This window comes from Rhinatrema bivittatum, chromosome 7 (genome assembly GCF_901001135.1).
Source record: "Rhinatrema bivittatum chromosome 7, aRhiBiv1.1, whole genome shotgun sequence".
NCBI lineage: Eukaryota > Metazoa > Chordata > Amphibia > Gymnophiona > Rhinatrematidae > Rhinatrema > Rhinatrema bivittatum.
Window position 1 is genome coordinate 187278730 of NC_042621.1, and position 14577 is coordinate 187293306.

The 14577-nt window shown below is 41.5% G+C and overlaps 1 protein-coding gene across 1 annotated transcript in view; it reads left to right on the forward strand.

The window, feature by feature from the left end:
• The first annotated feature begins 717 nt into the window (after positions 1–717).
• The window catches only part of LOC115096195 (FERM and PDZ domain-containing protein 2-like), a 39707-nt gene continuing 25847 nt past the window's right edge, over positions 718–14577 (forward strand). The window contains exons 1-3 of the mRNA XM_029610706.1: positions 718–964; positions 2183–2375; positions 9707–9840. Coding sequence (XP_029466566.1) covers positions 718–964; positions 2183–2375; positions 9707–9840 — 574 coding nt within the window. The remainder of the gene's footprint in view (positions 965–2182; positions 2376–9706; positions 9841–14577) is intronic.

Here is a 14577-nt window from a genome sequence, read left to right on the forward strand (position 1 = left end):
GCAGGGGTTTGACACTTCACACATATCCAGCATAGCTCTCTGCTTCAACGGCAGGGGAGGAAATTTTGACAATTCACGCATATCCAGCATAGCCCTCTGCTTCAACGGCAGGGGAGCAAGTCTGATATTTCACTTTCAATGCAAAGCCATCATAGCTCTCTGTTTCAACGGCAGGGGAGCAAGTCTGATATTTCACTTTCAATGCAAAGTCAGCATAGCCCTCTGCTTCAACGGCAGGGGAGCAAGACTGATACTTCACTTTCAATGCATAGCCAGCATGGCTCTCTGCTTCAACGGCAGGGGGGAATGAAGAAAGGTGGATCTATATTCAGGCAACAATCAACAAGGACTGAATTACATAGTCTGAATAATCAGATAAGCATGGGTGTAGCTTGCTTATTGCAGTGGTTAATACCCCTAACTAAATTAAGCTATTTCACTTAGATGCAGTTCCAACACTGCTCTCTACATTAATGGCGGAGGTGGAAGGGAAATAGAATAAAAAAAGGTTACTAAAAGCCAAGAGAAACAAAGAAGTATGTGAGAGAAAAAAAAAGTGTGAAAGCTTGCTGGGCAGACTGGATGGGCCATTTGGTCTTCTTTTGCCGTCATTTCTATGTTTCTATGTAAGCAGGGCAGGGTGTTTCTACTGGAGAGCCACATTCAGAAATTGATGATGCAGGTGCGGCTATTGACAGAAACAATGTACCCGACAGTATGATCTTACCTACAGGTGCTCGGGTTGATGGCAACCACCCTAGAGGTATTTCCATGGGTAAGGGCACATATGTATCCTCTTCAGCGCACACTGCTTGCACGTTGGAGTCCACAGTGTCAGGACTACTTGATACGGCTTCACTTATCAGTGGAGATCAGCATCCAGTTGCAGTGGTGGTTGCAAGTGGATCATCTAAGGAAGGGAGTTCCTCTTCGAACACCATCCTGGCCATTGCTTACAACGGATGTGAGCCTCTAGGGTTGGGGAGCTTTCTGACAGGAGATGACAGTGCAGGGGTGCTAGAGCACAGAAGAGTCTCTCTGGAGCATCTATCAGTTGGAAGCCTGTGCTGTTTGGTTGGCATGCTTGCGATTTGCAGGGTCGAGCAGTCCAAATAATTTCAGACAATGTAACAACAGTGGCTCACATCAATCCCAGGGAGAGGAACCAAGCAAGTGTCACAGGAAATAGCCTAACTTATGGAATGGGCGGAAGTACATTTTCAGGAGATCTCATCCTCACACATTGCAGGAAAAGACAATGTAAGAGCCGACTTTCTCAGCAGATAGAGTCTGGATCCAGAAGAATAGGAATTGTCAAACCAAGTTTTCCAACTCATAGTGGGCCGCTGTGGCCTCCCATTTCTAGACTTGCATTGTGTTATGTTGCAAGCAAAGGTTCCTCGCTTCTTTAGTCGCAGAAGAGATCTGAAGTCTTTGGGCATTGATGCCCTCGTGCAGGAGTGGCTGGCAGGCAAACTTCTAGATGCCTTTCCTCTGTGGCCCATGTTGGGCGGAGTGATTTAGAGGATCGAGAGAGACAAGGGGATGGTGCTTCTGGTGGCACCAGATTGGCCTAGGAGGCTGTGATATGCAGCTCTGCGGAGGCTCCTGGTGGACTCTCTCTCTGATTACCGGTCCAAAGGGATCTGCTGCGGCAGAGCCCTATTCTTCAAAGAGATACAACTCTATTTTGTCTTACGGTATGGCCCTTGAGAGGGCTCGGTTGCTGAAGCTTGGATCACTGCTGTGATTTCCACCTTGCTTTGAGCGTGAATGTTCTCCACTTCCTTAGCCTATGTTTGGGTTTGGCGGGTGTTTGAAGCTTGGTTCATCCTCGTTCGGTTAAGATCCTGCTCATTTTGTTTTTTGCAGGATGGGTTGATTAAAAGTTTGGCCCTTAATTCCTTGAAAGGTACAGGTGGTGGCTCTTGCCTGTTTCTGAGGTTGGGTGAATGGCGAACCCTTGTCGACCCATCCGGATGTGGCCCAGTTCTTAAAAGGAGTGAATCATCTTAGTCTTCCCTTGCAGTTGCTGGTGCCCTTGTGGAGTCTTAATCTGGTTCTGGATTTTCTGGCAGGTCCCACCCTTCGACCATTGTGTAGCCTCTCCTTGAAATTATTTACTTTGAGGACAATGTTTCTGGCGTAAATTTGTTCTGTGTGTAGAGTTTCCAAACTGCAGGCTTTGTCTTGCCAGGAACCATTTCTGCAAGTGACTCTGTGAGTGGTACAGCTGTGAACAGCTCCATCCTTTTAGCTGAATGTGGTCTCGGATTTTCACTTGACTCAATTTCCCTGCCGACACTGGACAGGGAGAGAGATGTGGATGAATATTGCCTATTACGGACCATGAATGTCAAACAGCATATCATGAGGTATTTGGAGGTTTCTAAACCTCTTAGGAAGATGGACCAACTGTTTATACTCCATGGTGGAGTAAACAGGATGTGCCGGTGTCATGGGTTACAATAGCCTGCAGAATTAAGGAGATTATCATGGCTGCGTAAGTGGATGCTGAGCAGCCGTTGCCTAGTCAGATTAGGGCTCATTCCATGAGGGCTCAGGCAGTGTCATGGACAGAGATTAGATTGTTGTCTCCCATTGAGATTTGTTGAGCTGCATTATGGTCTTCCTTACATACCTTTTCCAAGCATTACCACCTGGATGTGCAAGCCTGGGAAGTTGCAGCTTTCGCACGTGCAGTGTTGATCGGACCATGGGCAGCCTCCCACCATGTTCGGGAATAGCTTTTGTATATCCCACTGGTGTGGATTAATTGGTCTGAATGTTAACAAAGGAGAAATTACTACTTACCTGATAATTTTCGTTTCTTTAATGAAGACAGGTTAATCCACCTTCCAGCCCTTGGCTGTCGGATGGTAGTGCTATTGTACTCCTGTGTAGCTGCGTTTCCGGGGAATACTGGTAAGTGTCAGATCCAGACCCTAGATTAGTGATATTATACTCCTTGTCTGAGCTCAGTGTTTTCCTGTTAACTGAGTGCTTGAATAGTTGTCTGTTAACAGTTATGTTCATATATTGTTTAGTTGTCCAAAACTGGCTTTTGCAGAGAATATTGGTGGGCTGATGTCAGTTCAGGGGTATATATACTGTGACTTCAGCTTTTCTCCATCTCCATCTGCTGATAGAGATGCATAACCCACTGATGTGGATTAACCTGTCTTTATTAAAGGAAATTATCAGGTAAGTAGTAATTTCTTCATACTTTTCCTTTGAAAATTACCCAAGGAAAAAGTACCTTCAAGATTCTTGCTTTTCCTCTAATAACATTTTCCCTTCAAAGTAATGTATGTAAATTTGTAGGACTTAACCTATTGATTGTTTCTCTCCACTAACCTAACCTTGCCTCCAAACCTGCCTTCTTTTGCCCAGGTAAACACACATATTGTTGATCTTTGCACATGCTTTTACCTGGGAAAATATGGGCACTTTTCAGACAGTCAGTTTTCCCAGCTAAATTACTTTTTAAAAAATTGCCCTGCCCAGGAATGGTACTGAATATCACATCAGTGCACAAAGTGCTGAAGAAAAAGAATTCACTGATGCCAACACATTTGCATTATTTTCTTTGAAATGTGCAAAAGTCAGTTTTCTATTTCTCAAAAAAAAAAAAAAAAATTGGCTGTTTCACCAGACAAAGGAATGTTTCAAAGAATCCCATTCATCTGAAGCTCTTTTGATAATGCTGCATGAGAGTTGTTTCATGCACTTGGATAGAGATGTGAACCTTTTTTTTTTTTTTTCCAATTTTTTATTTATTTTTTTTTTAATTTATATTCCTCTACTTGACACTTCAAAGTGGATTACATTCAGGTACTGGAGGCATTTTGACAACAAAAGCAAAACAGGAAACTTCATTGCATAGCAGGGGGTTTCTGGCCTGCCACATGACTGCTGGAAAGGGCCATGTGATTAGCTGGGGATAAAATCTTCCCCTTTACAGCCCCTTTCCTCTGGAATTATTGTAAATTTGCCTCTTTTAGCAAGTCTGAGGGTGAATGGGATAATACTGTCTGGAGCATGCCATGGAATATTCCCTTCTTTGACGACTGAGGATCCCACCCATTCGCCTTCATCAACTATGGGGGTCATTGATTAGTGACTTTTCACCTGTTGGTTCTCTGGAAAGGTCTATGGGGATTTTCTGTGATTCCCTTCATGATCCACTGGAGCATTCTTTTCCACCAGAAAACTTCTCATACTCTAAATTCTTGGACAAGCTCAGAAGGCAATAGGAGTCCAGGACAAAGACATTCACACTGAGGTCTTAGGGCTTCTTTAGATTTTGGAAGCAATGTCTGAGTCTGCAGAAATCCCATTTCATTTGATCCTGTGGGATTTAAAAACAAGAATGTGGGAATGTGCAGTCTCTATTCCCCTGTAGCCAGAAAAATAGGCCCCAGGGTTTGGAGTAGTCCAGCTACCACACCAGCCACTAGTGGCAGAGTCAGTACTAAAAAGGGCTTAAAAAAATTAGAATCTTCTCCAACATTCCTTTGGATAAGGACCTTAGATTATTGGACAGTTTCGAGAAGATCTTCCAGAACTCAATGCTGCTTAGTACCAATTCTTTATAATACAATAGTTATATGGTTGTATTGACAAGCTGAAACCTCTGGTAGAGTCGCTGGATAGAGAGCAGAATGTTATCAGTGAGCCCTTCTTGACAGAGAAGAATGTGAACAGCATGTTCTTCCATTATTAAATAAATTGTTTGATATCGCAGCAAGATTTTCTGCAGCAGACATTGGAGCATGATGTATTGCCTAGCTGAGAGCCAGCAGCCTGAATGAAGATGTTCTGGGTACAAGATCAGAGAAACAGCTGCCAAAATTAAGGAGCAACATGCTGCCATTCAGTCACTATCAACGAAAACTGAACAGTTGTCTTCCTCTAGGCATCCTTACTTTGCTTTTAAATGCTTATTCTTCCAGAGGCTCCCCTTCCTCCAATTTCAATGGTTTTGTGCACCGCATGCACGGTCACAACAACAGCTTCCAACACACAGACATCAGTGCAAGAGATGTTGGCCAAAGATGCTGCAACAGACCCACCCTAAACCTGTTCTAAATTTTCAAGATACAAATTATAATAATCTCTCAGACAATTTTTGGTGAGGTAATTGTTGTACTGTATATTGGTGATGTGAAGAAGACTCAAGTACCTCTAATAATCCAAAGTCAATGTTTGCCAAAAAAAAATTTCTTTTGCATTTAAATGACCTCATACCGGGCTTGGATATGCAGAATAGCATGGTCATTTGCCTCTATATGCAGGGTAGCAAAATTTAGTTGCCTTTGCCAAGGTTTTTAATCATTGGTCATGAAAATGTTATTTTCATTATGCTTATCGTGACAACATTTTCTCCTTGTATCGTGATAAAATTTCTTATTGTGACATGCTATTTCCTTTCAAAACGGAATATTCATACATTTATTTCATAAGTTTGCGATGTAAAATTACAAGCTACTTAGCTCGGTTGAAGAAACGTTATAGACCCAGTGTGTTCAGAGGTGTTAGCAAGCTGCCCGACATGGTCCGTGTTTCAGCTGAAACCTTCTTCATGGGTCCATCTATATCTGCGAGAACAATTAGCACAACACATCATAAGTGTTTCTAGTGAGAAAACATTTATAAGGCACATATACGGATCTTAAGTGGCGGGTTATAGACAAAATTGTTATGTCTGGCAGGGGGGGGGGGGGGGTGATCCACAAACATTACTTAATTTTCATAAACAAAGATGGATATACCGCTTAAATTGTGTCCATCCTGCTGTTTTAATGCAGCAATAGAGTGGTACACCATCCTTTAACCAGCGATTCCATGTTGACAGATTGTGACGTCAGTATTTCTAATATACGCGGTGTTTCTGAATTAGCCAAGAGCCCTTTAAAAATGGCATATGTGCGGCCCCTCCGGTAGAAGAAACATATTACCAGATGGCCAATGAACAGTTGCTGAAACAAGTCACACGTTAGTACCACCGTATATGTGCCTTATAAATATTTGCTTACTAGAAATACTTACAATGTGTTGTTCTAATTGTTCTCGCAGATATAAATGGCCCCATGAAGAAGGTTTCAGCTGAAACACGGACCGTGTCGGGCAGCTTGCTAACACCTCTGAACGCACTGGGTCTATAACGTTTCTTCAACCAAACTAAATAGCTTGTAATTTTACATCGCAAACTTATGAAACAAATGTATAAATATTCCGTTTTGAAAGGAAATAGCATGTCACAATTAGAAATTTTATCACGATACAAGGAGAAAATGTTGTCATGATAAGCATAATGAAAATAACATTTTCATGACCAATGATTAAAAACCTTGGCAGAAGCAACTAATTTTGCTACCCTGCATATAGAGGCAAACAACCGTGTTATTCTGCACATCCAAGCCCGGTGCAGGGATACCAGGCATAGAGTTGTAAGTGGTGACATTAAGACACAGGGAACAGGAACACTGTTATATGACTTAGTATTTGTTTATTAGAATTCATTGTTGTACGAGCCTTATGATTTTGGTTGACTATTTCCCTGTATTGTGTGTGGTGTTTTTAAGGTATGGATGTGTGAATGTATGTGTATTTTAAGACACATTTCCAGAGTTATTTAAAATGTTGTGATAACAAACAGTGCACTTTTCTCTTACATTTATGTGTGTGTTTTGCAGTTTAGTTGAGAAAGTAGTTCAATATTACCCATTGTGTGTACCTTATACGGTTACCTCATAATCAACTTTACCAAATTGAGCCTTGTTCCTACCCAAAGAATCAAGTTCATCAGGGCATGGATAGATTTTCTGGAGGAGAAAGCATTCCTACCATCAAAGTGGGAATTCTGCATTTGAACTTTGATCAAGAACTTGCTTCAGCAGGATAAAGTCCTGGTCTGAGAAGTACTAGTTGCAGCCACAGAGCCTTCCTATAAGCAACCTACCTTCCCAGGATCTCCACATGCTGATGGATCACATCAGCAGAATTTTTCGCCCTCATGACTGGTCTCTAGACTAAAGAATAGGAGACAGGTTATTTGATCTGTGGGGGTCTCTTGCCAATTGACTTGTTCATATCAGAGGACAACAGAAATGTAAAAAAAAAAAAAAGCCTCATTCTTTAAAGCAAGTTTAGATCTGCTCCAGATGCTTTTCTGCTCAAGTGGGATGTGGATGTGCTATATGCCTTTTCTTCATGCAAATTGGTAATGAGAACAGTGTAGAAGGCACTCAAAGGCCAGGTGCAGCTTATCCTCATTGTTCCATCATGGCCCAGGCAAGTGTCAGGTAGTCAGTCAGCCCTCCATCTGGAATCCAGTCTGATTCTACTATCTCAAAGGGAGGTTTGTCTATATCATCCAAAACTCTTCTCTCTCAACTAGATAGCATGGATGTTGAGTGCTTGTTAGTCTTACCAGTGTCACTACCAAGGAAATTGAGGATATTGTGATTTTAGCCAAGAAGCCATCCACCAGGAGAGTATACAGTTTTAAATAGAAACGTTTTTCATCTTGGTGTCAAGCAGGCTCCCTGAGCCCATTTGCCTGTGCTCCAAAGGATTTACTTCAATACTTATTCTCCCTCTCCTCATTGAAACATAGAAACATGATGGCAGAAAAAGACCTTATGGCCCATCCAGTAGGGATGTGCAGAGGGACCGCATACGTTACATTCAGTATTCGTGGGGAGGCAAATACGTTGCATTCAGCAAGGGGGGCCCCCCGATCCGTTCATGCGTTCCATTCTTATTCGTTTCCCGGCTAAAATTTAATTAACTACAACCCCCCACCCTCCTGACCCCCCCAAGACTTGCCAAAATTCCCTGGTGGTCCAGCGGGGTCTGGGAGCCATCTACTGCACTCACGCTGTCGGCTGCCAGTATTCAAAATGGCGCCGATAGCCTTTGACCTTACTATGTCACAGGGGCTACCGGTGCCATTGGTTGGCCCCTGTGACATAGTAAGGGCAAAGGCTATCGGCGCCATTTTGAATACTGGCAGCCGATGGCCCGAGTGCAGGAGATCGCTCCTGGACCCCCGCTGGACCACCAGGGACTTTTGGCAAGTCTTGTGGGGGTCAGGAGGGTTCCCCAAGACTTGCCAAAAGTCCCTGGTGGTCCAGCAGGGTCCCTGCGCGATCTCCTGCACTTGGGCTGTCGGCTGCTGGTATTCAAAATGGCGCCGATAGCTTTTGCCCTCACTATGTCACAAGGGCTATCGGCGCCATTTTGAATACTAGCAGCCAACGGCATGAGTGCAGTAGATGGCTCCCGGACCCCCGCTGGACCACCAGGGAGTTTTGGTAAGTCTTAGGTGGGGGGGGGGGGGAATCAGGAGGTGGTGGTTTTGTTTAAATTCACTCATTTAGATGGCCGAAGAATTTGGTGAAGATTCGTTGTATTCGTGGGAATCGCGATACATTTCGCTTCCCCACGAATACAACGAATATGGCCCTATACGTTGCGGATTGCCAATACGTTGCAAACGAATGCACACCCCTACCATCCAGTCTACCCATCTGTCCAATTAATTTGACATGATAATTCTCATTAATTCCTCAGAGATTTCCTTTATTTATCCCATGCTTTCTTGAGTTCAGATACTGTTTTTCTCTCCACCACTTCCACTGGGAAGGCTGTTGCAAACATCCACCACCCTCTCTGTAAAGAAATATTTCCTAAGGGGGTAGATTTTAAAAATATACGCGCACGCGTATTTTTGTTCGCGCACCAGGCGCGAGCAAAAGTACGCTGGATTTTATAAGATACGCGCATAGCCGTATGCAAAATAGGCTCGGCGCACGCAGGGGGGGTTTGGGGTAGGTTTTCGGGGGGTATGCGCGTAACCCTCTGAAAATCTACCCCTATGTGTACTCCTTTTCAACCTCATCTCATGACCCCCTCATTCTAGAGCCTCCTTTCCATTGAAAAAGACTCACCTCCTGTGCATGGAAACCTTTGAGATAATTGAATGCCTCTATCATATGTCACCTATCTCGCCTTTTCTCTTTGGTATAAATGTTTAGATCTTTGTCTATCCCCATATGCTTTAGAATGAAGTCCACTGACCATTTTAGTATCACCGTCTGTTTGGGAGGCAGTGTGAAGTATGAGAAAACCTTTTGTTTTTGTATTTTTGGACTTATGTTACTGGAATGTACTAATACTTGTGTACTGCGTGTTGGACTTTGTTTTGTTTGACTGCCACTGGTTTGATTTTGAATAACAGTTTTGAGCATGAAGAGTGATTTTCTTGTGTGCCTGAACTGATGTGTAGAAGTGTCCCAGAGAGAGACAAAACCTTAAGACCTTGAAAAGACCTGACCAGCCCCCCTCCCTGTGCAGGAATCCCTGGAGGTCATGGCACCTTGCTTGATCTGTGATTCTCCCAGTGTGCCCCCATGCCAAGAGCTGACTGGGCTACTTTATCTAGCTAGAAATAAACATGTTTACAATAGTTTTATGATAAATAATCACAAAAAACAGAAGCAAACCACCTCTCAAAATATTGTTGATTACAATAGTTGTATTGCATACTAAGAGCCTGATTTATTAAGGCTTTTCTCTCATTCTAGCTATAGGAAAAGGTCATGATGAAGCAGGGCCTAAACATTTTCCAAGAATTTTCTTTGGGGCTGTTCTGCATGGGCAAAATAAATTTGTGCATTTTATGTCTTTAACATTCCAGAATTGCAAAAATGAGCTGCTGTCATGTGACCTTAGCTGAGGTTCTGCAGGCTAAAGGAGGACCTTTGGATGAAGATGAAATCTGGGCACTGTTACAGCTAGTCTCAGAACGTGTTCTGGAAGATTTAAACAAGGGTAATTTGTGTATACACTTTCTCTAGTAGTGGGATTACTGTGTTGATTATACTATCTTTGTCACATATTCTCAATGGCCTCTTTGCTTATATGGAGTATTCTTGTACCATTCATATAAAGGTATATGTGCACAACCAGATATGTTGTAAGAATAGTGTTGAAAATGAATACAATTACAATTTTTTGTTTCCTCCAGTAACTGATAGAGCTTTTATTGAACAATCTTTTTATTACCTTAATTTTGTAGTTGAGGGAGAGCAAGGCCACATTTTTCTAAATCCTTCAGCAGAAGGTTGTCATGCCAGGGGTCATTTACTTCTACCTGAGTTGAAAGATTATTGGAAAATTAATATTGCTGGTATGACTATTTATGGAGTTTATTTCTTACATTTCCTAATTGCCTCACTCTAAAAGACTCAAGACGATGTACAACATAAACAGTATAACAAGCATAATATAAAGGGCATAATAAAATAAAAATAATCCACTTAAAATCAAATAACAAGCAAAATAAGCCATCCCCAAATTCTATAAAATGAGGAAGTATATGATTCAGTCAGAAGCTTGATTAAGTAACCAAACCTTACTTTGCTTTCTAAACTGCATCACATCACAAGTTTCTCTAAGATGTAAAGAAAGTGCATTCCAAAGTCTAGATCGCAATAAGAGAAGGCCTTCTTTACACTGTGAACTATTTTCAGCTTAGATGGAATATCTGATAGTTTATCAGAGGAGCAAAGATGTCTCCAAAGAGAATACAATTTAAGACTTGATCTTAAGTAGTCAGGTACCAAATCATGTATAGACTTGAAAAAGAATTTTAAACCTAATCCAAAACGTAACAGGGAGACAATGTAAAGACCTCAAAAAAGAAGTGATAGGTTCAAAACATTTCAATCGAGCTGTATTTTGGAGACAAGAAAGTTGATTAATTGGAAGACCAATATTCAGAGCATTGCAATAATCTAGTCTGGTGGAGATAAAAGCATGGATCAAAATGATCATATCATCCTTTTCTAAGTAGGAACACAAGTTCCTTAATCTCTCTAAGTTAAACAAAACAAGCTTTCAGTACATTACCAATTTGGATATGGAAGATAAGGTGGGAATCCAAGATAATACCTTCTGTTCTCATTTTGTACAAAGGAATAGTAATTTTATTATTGATAGAATTATGAGTGGATTGTACAACAATTGAAGAGCATCTAACCCAAAGGACTTTGAGTTTTAAATGGTTGAGACAATTTATTAACTGTCAATCCTGCTTCATTCTAAGATTCATAGTCATCTTTGCTATTTGTATTCTATGATTTTTCCCAATCTGGATGTCATCTGCATATATTACACAATCAAGACCAGAATGTCATATTGCTTTATTACTTTACCTAAAGGTTGCAGTCAAATATTTAAATAGCAAAGGGGAATTTAAGAAGCCTGAGGGACTCCAAACTGCATCCCCTAGCATAGTGACTGGTGTTGGTGTGTTTGTACTGGTGATAGTGGTGATGTTGCAGCTGTAATCAGAGGATGACAACTGAGGATCTGTGTCTGCAGTTTATCTTCTGCTTCTTTGAGACACCATTTGTAGTGTAACACAATCACATGTCTTTTCACTACTTGCCTTTGTTTTCTGCTTTTGTTTGCAGAAGTCATATGTGTAGCCCTGTTTATTGCATATCAGTTTTTCATATCAAAACTCATTGAAAATTATAACATTTTTTATAGCTGTTCAGGTGCCTTCTAATGAACTGAGTCATTGAAATTGGATAATAAACACTAGATGGAGTTCATACAACAAAACAGACAGAATGACAGATTAGCATAGATTATTGCATACATTCTAAAACACTTTACAGTTTTAGTTAGGACACAATAATGTAGTTTATAGGAATACAGTTTTGAAAAAGAGAACACACAAGCAAATAAGGTAGCACAGAGAGGTATGCAAATTTAAAACTGCAGGAATTCATATAATTTTAATGAAGGAATGTCTGATCGGCAAAGACAATGATAGAAGGCTAGGGAAAAGATAATATTTTTTTGATGGATTTTGATAATAAAAGAAAAATTAGTAAGGACTAGAGATGTGCTTTTGTTTAAAATGAATTGTACATCCAAAACTAAAAAGTCCAAAAGTAGTTTGTTCCAATTGGCCTCAACTGAGAATTCTTCAACATTTTCAGTTTTTGTTCAATGGCCTCCCTGGATACCCCCCCCCCCCCCACCCCAACCCAGACCCCAAAAGTTCCTTTTTAGTGCCCCAGCCATTAACACAGGGCCTGAATCTACCCTGGCTGGGCTGGACAGGGCTAGGCTGAGACAGGGCCAGGGAATTCTACAGCCCCCATTTATTCTTACTGTGGGGATCCTGAATAGAGAAAAAGACAGAAGTGATGCCCACTCATATCTGCCCCACTGGTATCTCTTTATGGCTGTACAACAATATGGCCCTGTCCAGTCCTCAGACTGGTGCCATTTTGACACCAATCTGACAGCTGAAATCCAGAACCTCCAGGGTAGCATTCTCTTAAATGCTCCCTGTTCCATGCACAGGTCCTCGGAGGCAGGCAGAGCTCTGAAGTCTCAATGCATGGAATAGACAATGGTGCAAAGAAGAAGGATTCAGTTTCATAAGGAACTGGGGAACCTTTTGGGGAAGGGAGATTCTTTTCCAAAGGGATGGGCTTTACCTTAACTAGGGTGGAACCAGGCTGCTGGAACTAACCTTTAAAAAGGAGATAGAACAGCTTTTAAACTAGAACAAAGGGGAAAACTGACAGTTGCTCAGCAGTGCCTGGGTCAGAGAAAGGTATCTTCAAAGGATACTAATGAAGCATTAGAGTTAGGGCATCCCAACAAAGGTTCCAATAATAAGAAAAGTAGTCCATGTGCCTATAAGTAAAGAATCACCTGAGCTAAAAGATTCCAAATTATCCTTTTTAACTGAAAGGCAAAATGTTAAAGAGTAGCAAATCACCTGGACCAAATGATATGCATCCCAGGGTTCTGAAGGAACTAAAAAATGAGATTTCAGATCTATTAGTTAAAATTTGTAACCTATCATTAAAATCATGCATTGGACCTGAAGACTGGAGGGTGGCTAATGTAACCCCAATATTTAAAAAGGGCTCCAGGGGTGATCGAGGAAACTATAAACCAGTGAAACTGAACTCAGTGCCAGGAACATATTGGAAACTATTCTAAAGATTAAAATCACAGAGCATATAGAAAGACATGGTTTAATGGAACACAGCATGGATTTACCCAAGGCAAGTCTTGCCTCACAAATATGCTTCATTTTTTTTGAAGGGGTTAATGAACATGGTTAAAGGTGAGCCAGTACATGTAATGTATTTGGATTTTCAGAAGGCATTTGACAAAGTCCCTCATGAGAGACTTCTAAGGAAACTAAAAAGTCATGGGATAGGAGGCAGTGTCCTTTCATGGATTACAAACTAGATGAAAGACAGTAAACAGAGAGTAGGATTAAATGGTCAATTTTCTCAGTGGAAAAGGGTAAACAGTAGAGTGCCTCAGGGATCTGTACTTGGACTGCTGCTTTTCAATATATTTATAAATGATCTGGAAAGGAATACGACGAGTGAGGTAATCAAAGGGGCGTGGGATAAACACTGTGGATCCATAAAGTCAAGAGGCCGCCAATGAAGAGTGGGTGACTCGCCAGAATGACGGCTACTGCCTGGAGACAATACCCTAATTCAATAAACATACACATGCTTACTGTGACTCCAACATCGCTCTAAGCTTCAACAGCAAGAGGAAATGTGGAAAAATGGATTTACACTCACAAAGAGGGGAGTAGCTGGCTTGTTACGGCGGTTACTACCCCAAACCAAATAAGCCTGATGCTTCACCTTCAATGCATATACAGCATAGTTCTCTGCTTCAACGGCAGGGGAGAAGAAAAAAGGGTTCGCACTCACAAAGTGGGGAGTAGCTGGCTTGTTACGGCGGTTACTACCCCAAACCAATTGTGTCCGATACTTCACTTTCGATGCATATCCAGCATGGCTCTCTGCTTCAACAGCATGGGAGAAGACTGATACATCACGCATTTCCAGCATAGCTCCCTGCTTCAACAGCAGGGGAGAAGAAAAACAACCAATAAGGACTGTATAACATAGTCTGGGTAAAACAAATAAGCATGGGTGTAGCTTGCTTATTGCGGCGGTTACTACCCCTACTACCCCTAACTAATCAAGCTAGATATTTCAATGGTGGGGGTGGAAGGGAAATAGAACCAAGAGCTAAGAGAAACAGATAAGTATGAGAGAAAAAAACGTGTGAAGCTTGCTGGGCAGACTGGATGGGCCGTTTGGTCTTCTTCTGCCGTCATTTCTATGTTTCTATGTTTCTAATCAAATTTTCAGATGATACAAAATTATTCAGAGTAGTTAAATCAGAAGCGGATTGTGATAAATTGCAGGAGGACCATGCGAGACTGGAAGATTGGGCATCCAAATGGCAGATGAAATTTAATGTGGATAAGTGCAAGATGATGTATATAGGGAAAAATAATCCATGCTGTAGTTACATGATGTTAGGTTCCATATTAGGAGTTACCACCCAGGAAAAAGATCTAGGTGTCATTGTGGATAATACTTTAAAATCGTCAGCTTAATGTGTTGCAGCAGTCAAAAATGAAACAGAATGTTAGGAATTATTAGGAAGGGAATGGTGAATAAAACGGAAAATGTCATAATGACTCTGTATTGC